Source organism: Saccopteryx leptura, chromosome 3 (genome assembly GCF_036850995.1).
Source record: "Saccopteryx leptura isolate mSacLep1 chromosome 3, mSacLep1_pri_phased_curated, whole genome shotgun sequence".
NCBI lineage: Eukaryota > Metazoa > Chordata > Mammalia > Chiroptera > Emballonuridae > Saccopteryx > Saccopteryx leptura.
Genome location: NC_089505.1, coordinates 286837555 through 286847785, shown reverse-complemented (window position 1 = coordinate 286847785; position 10231 = coordinate 286837555). Strand labels below are relative to the sequence as shown.

Sequence of the window (10231 nt, the reverse complement as noted above, 5' to 3'; positions counted from 1 at the left end):
CACGGGTAATGCTGTCCGTATTTCCCGATTCACGGAAACATGAAGAATTACTAGCAAAACCAGGGAATGAAGCCAATAAAAGAAAAGCAAGGCGGGAAAGGCACAACTACGTCTGCGGAGCGTCCGAGCCTAGGGAACTGGGAAGACGGCAGGTCGGCGCTGCCTACGCGCAGCCAAGCCCAGAGACAAGCCTCGGCGGTTCCGCGGAGTGGGAGTGGCCGGAGCGGGCGTCGCGATTGTGCTAAGGCGGTGACAGTGGTGGCAGCGGTGGCGGCGGGAGAACCGAGGCCAGTGCGATTGCGCAAAGGCCGGAGAGGCGAAGGGAGGCCCGAAAGAGCGCGCCGTGCGCCTGCGCGGGGCTGCGTGGCGCGGTGGCGGGGCCGGGCGGTGTGGAATGAGTGGCGCTGCGGGTGGGGCCATCGGCGGCGCTGGTGAGCTCTGCGGCGTTGGGCGGTGCCGAAGCGGTGGAGGAGCAGGGCGAGGTGGAGGCTGGGTCTGACGCGGCCCGTATCTTGGGGGCGCCGCTCACTTATTTATTTATTTATCTTGTGTGCCTCCGAGTGCGTGCGCTCCACTGTTCGGTGGGGAGGGGGTGGGGGGAGGGCCCGGGGGCAACGGGAGCTGGAACCGGGGTCGAAACGCCGCGTGACTTGTAGGTGAGCGAACGCTGAGCGGTCGCCGCAGCCTCCTCCGAGAAGCCCTTGTTCCGGCTGCCGGGAAGGAGCGTCTGGTGCCGACAAGATGGCGGACGGGGAGCTGAACGTGGACAGTCTCATCACCCGACTGCTGGAGGGTAAGTGCGGGACCCGCCGGCCGCGGAGAGGGGCGCCTCCCTGAGTCCACATTCCCCCTCTGCTCCTGAAGCCCGAGGGGTCCCCCTTTCCCGCCCTGAGGCGGCCGCCGAGGAGGGGGGCGGAGAGGCTGGTCGGCCGGGGGGAGCGGCCTCCGGGAACGCGGCCGGGGCTGAAGCTGAGCGAGAGGGGCTGTCGCCGCGGGTGGCCGGGCCAGGCCTGGCGGGCAGTGTCCCCGCGGACCTTCGGGGACCCGCACGGCGACGCGCCGGCCTGGGGGTGTGTGAGGAGCCCAAGGGTGCTGGGTGACCCTTCCCAAGGAGGGTGCCAGGATGCGTGCTCCCGTGCAGTGTGTGTCCTTAGAACGGGTATTTCTCTGTTCTCTTTGTGCAGTGCCCTTGGCTGCTTCCAATTCTTGTTCCGAGAATGAATTTTTATAAAGATCTTCTTGAGACAGTTGTTTGATGTGTTCTGCATTTTTATATGATGCTATAGGACGAACTCTATTAAATGAGTAGGGTAACAACGGGAATTGACTATCTCCCACTTATCGTTTTGTTTAAAAAGTCTTTGATGGAGTCCAAGATGTACGAAAGAAAAATGGAATATGTAGACACGTTTGCTGGAGGTTTCAGGTTTGAGAATTTAACAGGTTTGAACAGGATTTAATTTCTGCACAAACTTAGAAAGGTCTTTTATACGGACTCTCGTGTTTTAAAAGGTATTTACAAGTCTTCACAGCTTTTGAAGTTTCTGGACCCTTCAGTTTTTATTGAATAGTTTTATGTTGGAGTGGGGGATTGAGGGAAAGTGACGATGGAGAGGCCAGAATCTTGTTCTGAGTTAATCGCGGTCTTCTCCCAGTGAATCCCTTTACCGTAAAATTTGCGTCGTCACTAATTGCTTTGAGAATGTGTAGGAAAAATATTAAGCCTTTAAAAATAATCGAGTCTTTTCTGCCAGAAACCGTCGAAGGATTGTATATGCGGCAGCTGTTACTATTTGCTTTCAAATTACCTGAAGGTATTGTTTGATACCGTGGAGCAACATGTACTTACATTTGGAAAATCACTAGAAATTGTATGACGGGAGTGGGGGGGGGGGGGGCGCGCGCTAGTTCCTTCTTTTTTAACACCATTGTCTGTATCTCCTCAATTCTGTGTACCCGTTTTGTAACAAACTACAGTCTATTTTCTCCAGATGTGAAAGTCTTCCAGCCGACTAAGCCTGAATAAAAAGCAAAGTTTTACTGGGAACTCTTTATTTACCTTTTCCTTTACTACCAAGTTATTCTTGGGAGGCCCCCTGGTGCCTGCAGCTAGTGTTCACTACTTAAGACTGTGACTTGAACAGATGTGAACATCTTGCTGAGTGTTTGAGACATTTGCTTTGAAAGAAAATGTGTTTTGTAATTGTGTGTTGTAAGAGGGAGATAAAACTATTTTAAAATTTTAAACTATTTTAAAATTTTTTGGAAAAAAGATGTGTGAGGATAGGCTAAGTGAGTGATTTCATTTGTTTTTGTGAGTTCAAATTAAATGTTTGGTTCTGGTTTGGGACTATCATTTTTCCTTTTATTGGTGAGAGTTCTAGTCCATACATTTCCTTTTTTAAATGAGTAAACTTTTATTGACCTACTTTGTGCTAGTTACCAAGACTACAAAGATAAGACACAACCTCTTCACTCCAGGAGCTTCCAATATAAACAAGTGATTTGGGGGCTTTTTTAGCCTCCTCTCTGTTCATATGTTCAACACACTGGTCAGTGAAGAGTTTCATTACTTGCTTCTTAATCCAGGGAAGTATATTTAGTTTGACAGTGCCTCCCTGAGATTCTTAAATTCTCCAGGCTCCTCCTCTCCTTTCCCCTTCCAAAATCTATACCCATTAAAAGACATACAAAACAGACTTGGATTTTCTAATATATAATTATTGTTAAGTCTTCAAATAAAAAAATTTGTGTTTGCCTTGTTTTTCAGTGATGTTACATGCTAGTTAAATTTAACTCAAATTTAAGTGATGGTAATTTGTAAAAAGCTGCCTAGCAGAATAACTATTTAGGATTTTTTTGTTTTTAAGTATTACATGAACATACAAGTTAAAATTTGGTACAATTTCTCAGCATGGTGGGGGGTAGGAATCAGCCGGACTTGATCTCATTTTAAAATGTTGAGTGGAGTTCCATAATATTCTTTTATATATATATATATAAAGTTGCTAATCAGCTGTAACACTTTTAGTGTAACTACATGAGTTTTGTGTTTTTGTTTCTTAGGTAGGCAAATCCCGGATGCCATATTTACAAAGTGCTTATAACACTTAAAAATTTTATTATTCAATGCAAAGCAATATACTGATATTGTTTGGATAGTACATATTTCTTCGTATGTTTTCTTGAGTTGTTTCACTTAGAACTGTAAGCCACTCTACCCCCACCCAGTATTGACCCTGCTACTACATTTTTGTGGCTCACTGTAGCGCTTTATAGACTGATTGTTTAAATTGAACTGATTGTCTAAATTGAAACTAGTTCTTATGTGTATCCTAGAAAATCTTTGCTATTCGTAGTCCCTAAAGGAGTTAGGGTGGGAGTATAGCAGAATCACCAGAGGAATTTTATTTAAACTGTAAATGTTGAGTTTATTTTGGAGGAGGTAAAATGGGATGAATAGAATCTAATGTTTTGGAAAGAGGGTAAGTATGGAAAACTTCCACCAATTAAAATAGTACTAGCTCTGTTTCCAGCACAGACTTGATCCAAATATTTAAAACCCATGTTTTAAACATTTCAACTATACCAGTTGATAATAATGAACATGTGTGTATTATATAGCATATATTGTATACAGAATATATATGTGTAAAACTGCATGTCTGGGATTTGTTTTTTTTCTGATTATAGAAATAAGTATTGTCTGACTGGTGGTGGTGCAGTTTGATAAAGCATCAACCTGGAACACTGAGGTCCCAGTTTCGAGATCTTGAGGTCACTGGCTTGAGTGCGGGCTCATCTGGCTCAGGCTTGAGTGCAGTCACTGACTTGAGCGTGGGATTATCTACATGGTCACTGGCATGAACCCAAATCCAAGGTCACTGGCTCCACTAGAGCGCCCACTCCCCACATATGAGAAGCAATCAATGAAGTTAAAGTGATGCAACTACAAATTGATGCTTCTTATCTCTCTCCCTTCCTGGCGCGCGCGCTCTCTTTCTTTCTGTGTCTCACTAAAAAAAACAAAAAGTATTGTAGAAAATTTGTGAAACAGAAAAAGTATAAATGAAAATAAAACACTCCCCCTGTAATTCCACAATTCAGACAACTCGTTGAAATTTTGATATATTTTGTTTACATACTTTATATCATTACATTATTTATATAGCTTTATGGGTTAACTTTTAAGTGTTACGTCATTGAAATGTCTTCAGAAATATTTCTAAAGCTATTTGCTATATGATAGATTTTCTTAACAATTTTTTCCTTCTTTGCCACAGAGCTGAGCTTAAATATTACAACATGAAATGTAGACTGTTAACCCTGTATACACTTCTGTGGCAGAATATGATTGTGTTGATATTTTTGGCCCAATAGCTTTATGAAAATCCTTAGCTGTGTGGTTCTTGTTTTGCTTTTTAATCTGTTTTCCACTGTTTTAATCCATCAGATGTCTGAATTTGTGGAACTGCTGTGCTCAATCTCCCTTTTCTTTCTTCTGGGTCATGTACTATTAAAAATTTACTTAGACTGACAGACTAAACAAATAGAAAGTTTTCCTCTTACATAGCCTTTTGAAGGTTAAAAGAATGAATTTGAGAAATGAAATAGCCCTGGCCCGGTTGGCTCAGTGTTAGAGCGTCTGCCTGGCGTGCAGGAGTCCCGGGTTTGATTCCCAGCTGGGGCACACAGGAGAAGCACCCATCTGCTTCTCCACCCCTCCTCCCTCTCCTTCCTCTCTGTCTCTCTCTTCCCCTCCCGCAGCCAACGCTCCATTGGAGCACGGTTGCCCCAGGCGCTGAGGATGGCTCTTTGGCCTCTGCCTCAGGTGCTAGAATGGCCCTGGTTGCAACAGAGTAACGCCCCAGATTGGCAGAGCGTCGCCCCCTGGTGGGCGTGCCGGGTGGATCCCAGTCGGGCGCATGCGGGAGTCTGTCTGACTGCCTCCCCGTTTCCAACTTCAGAAAAATACACCAAAAAAAGGAAAAAAAAATGAAATAGATTAATGAAACCACATTAAAACTCCCTTTTTAAAAAATAAGTTTTATTTAGATACAATTCACATACCATAAAGTTCACCTATATGAAGTGTATAATTCAGTGATTTTTAGTATATTCACAGAGGTGTACACCCCTCAGCGTGCCAACTTTAGAATGTTTTCACAGCTACCATCCTCAAACACAATTCTGTTCTCATTAGCCAGCACTCCCTTTTTTTTCCCACTCCTTCCTCCTTCCCCCAACTCCAGGCAGCCACTAAATCTATTTTATCTGGATTTTGCCTATTGATTTTTGATGTAAATGAAATCATATATGTGGTTGTTTGAGATTGGATTCCTTTAATATTATATTTTTAAAGTTTACCCATGTAGCGTATGTCAGTCTTTCATTTCTTTTATGGCTGAATAATATTTTATTGTATAAAAATAACTCATTCATTCATCACTTGAGTTGTTTTCTCTTTTTGGCTATTGTGAATATTTGTGTGCAAGTTTTCATATGGGCATGTTTTCAGTTCCTTTGACTATATAGCTAGGAGTGGAATTGCTGGATCATATGATAACTCCATCTTTAACATTTTGAGGAACTACCAGACTGTTTAAAGCTTCTTTTATGATTAAATTGTTTAATTATGACCCAACAGTCTATTAGGCAGTTTGAAGGAAGTGCTAAGTTGTTCCTGGCAACCTCAACTTCTGCAGGGAAAGTGTGTCTAGATCCAAAGCCAGGTCTGTTAGAAAAGAGCAGGTTGAAGCAAGGGAAGTCATCTGAGGGATACCTTCTCTCTTCTCTTGCTTCTTGGATGAGAAGCCAGAGAAAGCATAAAGATGGTGCATTTTTTAACTGATTCAGAAACTAACTTTGTTTTCCCATTAGTTCCAGCTGGTAAGGGAAAGTTGGGCAGTTTGAAGAAGAGCCCAGAAGTGTTTCTATTTTCTTATTTAAATAGAGAGCTGGAGCTTTCCTGGTAAATATCTAAATCCAAGATTAGGATTCATTAGGATTTAGACATCTATTTGCATTTGAGTCTAGAGACAGGATTATATTAAGATTTAGGATTAGTGAGGAAGGTAGTAAAGATTTTATCTGATAGGTTTTTTCTCTCACATCTAATTCTCCACATTATCCATTCCAGTGGCGAGCGTTCTTAAATAACGGAGGTAAAATAATGTAGGAATAATAACTAAAATGTTATTAACTGTTGTTGAAACAAAGGTTATCCTGGAAGTCATGCCATACGGTATGAGAAGAAAAATGAGTTGTGTCAGTAGGCTTAGCAGTGATGTGGTGGATAGAGATTCCCAGTTGAATCTTTTAGGATTTCATTTTGCATGGATACAAATCTGTGCCCTCAGGAAGTGATCACAGCGCCTGTAGCAGCAGTAAGTAGCCATTTCAAGGCTTACTCTTCCTGGAAAAAGAGAAGATCAGAGAAGATGGGAGAAAGAGATCAATGGCACAGCACTTCCTTCTTGTACACCTTTCAACTTCCCTCCAGACTGAACTGGATTACTTTTGAAGTCTTGGTTATTAGTAGGTGAAATGTAAAATTTTTTACACCTCATTCCCTGATATATATCATACAGCAGAGACTTTCCATTTGTTGGATAAAATGAAAATGCTTTAATGAAAATAAAGTTTTGATTCCACAATTAGAAGACTAAACGCTCAGAAACTTATTCTGAGATTAAGTAAGTATAAATAATCAGTAGTCAGTTCTTTCCTAGTTTGATGGAGGAATTAAGTTTCTGGTCTCCATGGGTACTTGTCATACAGTGGGGGGAAAAGATAGTAAAAGAGCAGTAGCACTTGACTTTTATTCTTCCTCTACACTCTTCACATGTGTAACAAAGTAGTTTTTTTTTTTTTTTTTTGTATTTTTCTGAAGCTGGAAACGGGGAGAGACAGTCAGACAGACTCCCACATGTGCCCGACCGGGATCCGCCCGGCACGCCCACCAGGGGACGACGCTCTGCCCCTCCGGGGTGTCTCTCTGTTGCGACCAGAGCCACTCTAGTGCCTGGGGCAGAGGCCAAGGAGCCATCCCCAGCGCCCGGGCCATCTTTGCTCCAATGGAGCCTCGGCTGCGGGAGGAGAAGAGAGAGAGGAAGGAGAGGGGGAGGGGTGGAGAATCAGATGGGCGCTTCTCCTGTGTGCCCTGGCCGGGACTCGAACCCGGGACTTCTGCATGCCAGGCCGACGCTCTACCACTGAGCCAACCGGCCAGGGCCAACAAAGTAGTTTTTGAGAGGATACTTACCCTTCCTGAAAATCACTGACCTCAGTTATCTGCATTTGTGCAAGGACGAGAGGTGTTTGTGTTATGTACATAATCTAGTTGGGAACATTGCCTTTGGGTCTTCATTTGTGCTGACACTATAATTTGGAGCTTTTGACGTGGTTAATTTTACTATAAAGGGATTTTATCCCCAGAATGTTCATCAGAATATACCAGAGTTCCCAACTAGTCAAATACAGGTCCAGGTGTCCCCAAACTACCGCCCGCGGGCCGCATGCGGCCCCCTGAGGCCATTTATCCGGCTCCCTGCTGCACTTCTGGAAGGGGCACCTCTTTCATTGGTGGTCAGTAAGAGGAGCACTGTATGTGGTGGCCCTCCAACGGTCTGTGGGACAGTGAACTGGCCCCCTGTGTAAAAAGTTTGGGGACCCCTGGAACCCAAACATTTTCTAGCTTTGTGTTCTTGTCTAACACTATTTTTACTTTTCCCCTAATCCTGCCTCCTACGTTCAAGATTTAGAGAAATCAAAGTTTTCATAATAAAAGAACTGTTAGGACATCTAATATATAATTATGGGCATTCTTTAATATTATACCAAAAATTGACAAGTAGTAATTTCTTAAGTTAGTTGTAATTTGAATCTAAAATATCAATGAATTTTTTATTCTCTTACATTAAAATTCATTGATCTAGCTTGTGCTTCAAGTGGGTCTTACATATGACTTGGTAGCATGCTTTGGTCATTTGGAGAATACTGGTTAAGCTGAGTTGTGCAGATGTTAAGATGTTGACACACCTTACACAGTATCAAAGACACATTTGTTAATATTACAGTAAGATACTATCAGAACTTTTAAGTATGGAGAAGCTATTCATAGTGCTGGATACAAGGTTTGCAAATTTTTAATTTTCTCTTGAAAGCTTGCAACATATCATTAGTAATATATGTTGTCAATTGTTTTCCTTGAAATTACAGACACACTTTATTGGTTTTCAAGAGTGTGTTTAAATATCTGAATGAATAATCATAATTTGTCAGTTGTGCTTTCCAGTGAAAAAGATGTTGTTCTTTGATAAGAAAGTTGCTAGATCAGCTTGGAACTAAAATAGCCACATGAGTGCTTTTCTTGGAGACAACCATTGCACTTTGGTATGTAGCGGAAATACTTTATGGATACTTTCTTTTTCATCATTCGGAGTATTAAAAAGATGTATCTTTAGTGGTGACATAATAAAATTGTTTTTACAGCTTCATCAAAGGCATTCTTAAGTGAAAATGGGCTTTTTTGTCTTTCACTGTAAGTGCATAGCAGTCAACACATCGGTGACTACTAGAAGTACAGTTAGGTGCCACTGACTTGGTTTGAGCTAAAGTGCCAAAAGTTTTTACCAACAACCATTGTCTTTTGTGTGTGTGTGTGGGGGGGGGGCACAGAGGTGTTCCTGTGTGTGCCCTGACTGGAGATCTAATCGGAAACCTCTGTGCTTCTGGATGACGCTCCAACCATCTGAGCTATCTGGCCAATGCTTAACCATTGCTTTTTACACCGTACAGATGTCAGTCCACAAGGTAAAAAAGGAATCACACTTTGAGAACCATAGTTCTGCCCTGGTCAGCAAACTGTGGCTCGTGAGCCACATGTGGCTCTTTGGCCCCTTGAGTGTGGCTCTTCCACAAAATACCACGTGCGGGCACTACCTCAATAAGGAATGTACCTACTTACATAGTTTAAGTTTTAAAAATTTGGCTCTCAAAAGAAATTTCAATTTGGCTCTGTTGACTAATGAATTTGCCGACCACTGCTAGGGCATTCCTTCCTCTACTCCTGATTGTATAGCCCTCACCTATATCTATTACATTCCTTTCTTACTCTTTTCTCATCTGTTTACCAGTGTACCTGGATTGATTTTTTTAAAGATGATTCACGGACCCCTTTGAGAATTTATGAAAGCCATAGGTCTGCTCAGAAAAATATGTATGTTCATGTACATACACAATATTATAGACATTTGGGGTATTATACAGGGATCCTGAAGGCCATCTGGAGGCTCTAAAAGTATATTAATTATTCCTATCAGACAGACTTAAGGTAAATTGAAGTTATGGCAACTGCCTGATTCTTTCACTTAAAACTAAAATTCCACATTTTAGTGAATTGTAAAAATTATACATTTTTTTCCTTTTTTGTGTCTTAAAGGTAGACTTGTGCAAAATGCAGTGTGTGGCAAAAGTAGGTTTATACTTGTGAGTACGCAAACGTTTATTCTTGTATTAATATTTTTCTGCATGTTTATTTTCTTTTTTAGGTTTCTATGATTGTTGATAGATATATACTTATTGCTGTTCTATTCATATTTTTTTATCTTTTTTTAATTATTATTAAAGAAGACCCTGTTAACATTTTATGTAATACTGATTTGGTGGTGGTGAACTCCTTTTAGCTTTTTCTTGTCTGGGAAGCTCTTGGCTTTAATGGGTAGAGTAATCTTGGTTATAGATTATTCTTGTATTATTATTTATTATTGTATTATTTTCCATATGAACAACTGTAACCTACTTTTGGTACACCATTTGTTGAAACAGACATTTCATTTTACAGAAAAATTTAGGAAATGTAGGAAGCCTGAATTTACAATAAGTGAACTTTGCTATTGATTAGTATGTAACCTTGAGTGAATCTTTATTGGGGGCAGAGATGAGGTAGACTGAGTTGAAATTAACATATTAAAGATTAGTGAAGATTACTTAAGATTTTATGGAGCAGACATGACAGATGATGGAATTTGTTTTTTTTCCTCAGCATTTTTTCTGTTTTAGAGAAAGAGGTATTAAGAAGAACTTGCTGGAGAAGATAAGTGGCTATTGAAAGATAAAATTTAGTTGCATACAACATTCATACAGACACATATATCACGTACCATTTGTAACTTAAAAGACAAGCCTGCATTGAAAAAGTTTCTACACAAATATGAAGTTTGAAATACAG

The 10231-nt window shown here is 41.3% G+C and overlaps 1 protein-coding gene across 2 annotated transcripts in view; it reads left to right on the top strand.

The window, feature by feature from the left end:
- Nucleotides 1-303: 303 nt before the first annotated feature.
- PPP1CB (protein phosphatase 1 catalytic subunit beta) overlaps nt 304-10231 on the top strand; it is a 37939-nt gene continuing 28011 nt past the window's right edge. Inside the window, exons 1-2 of one of the 2 annotated variants that reach the window (XM_066378620.1) lie at nt 304-431; nt 657-793. In XM_066378620.1, the coding sequence (XP_066234717.1) occupies nt 742-793 (52 nt within the window). In that variant the 5' untranslated portion in view covers nt 304-431; nt 657-741. Of the gene's footprint in view, nt 432-586; nt 794-10231 lie in introns of those variants that run through there. The other variant, XM_066378619.1, reaches the window with a different exon arrangement.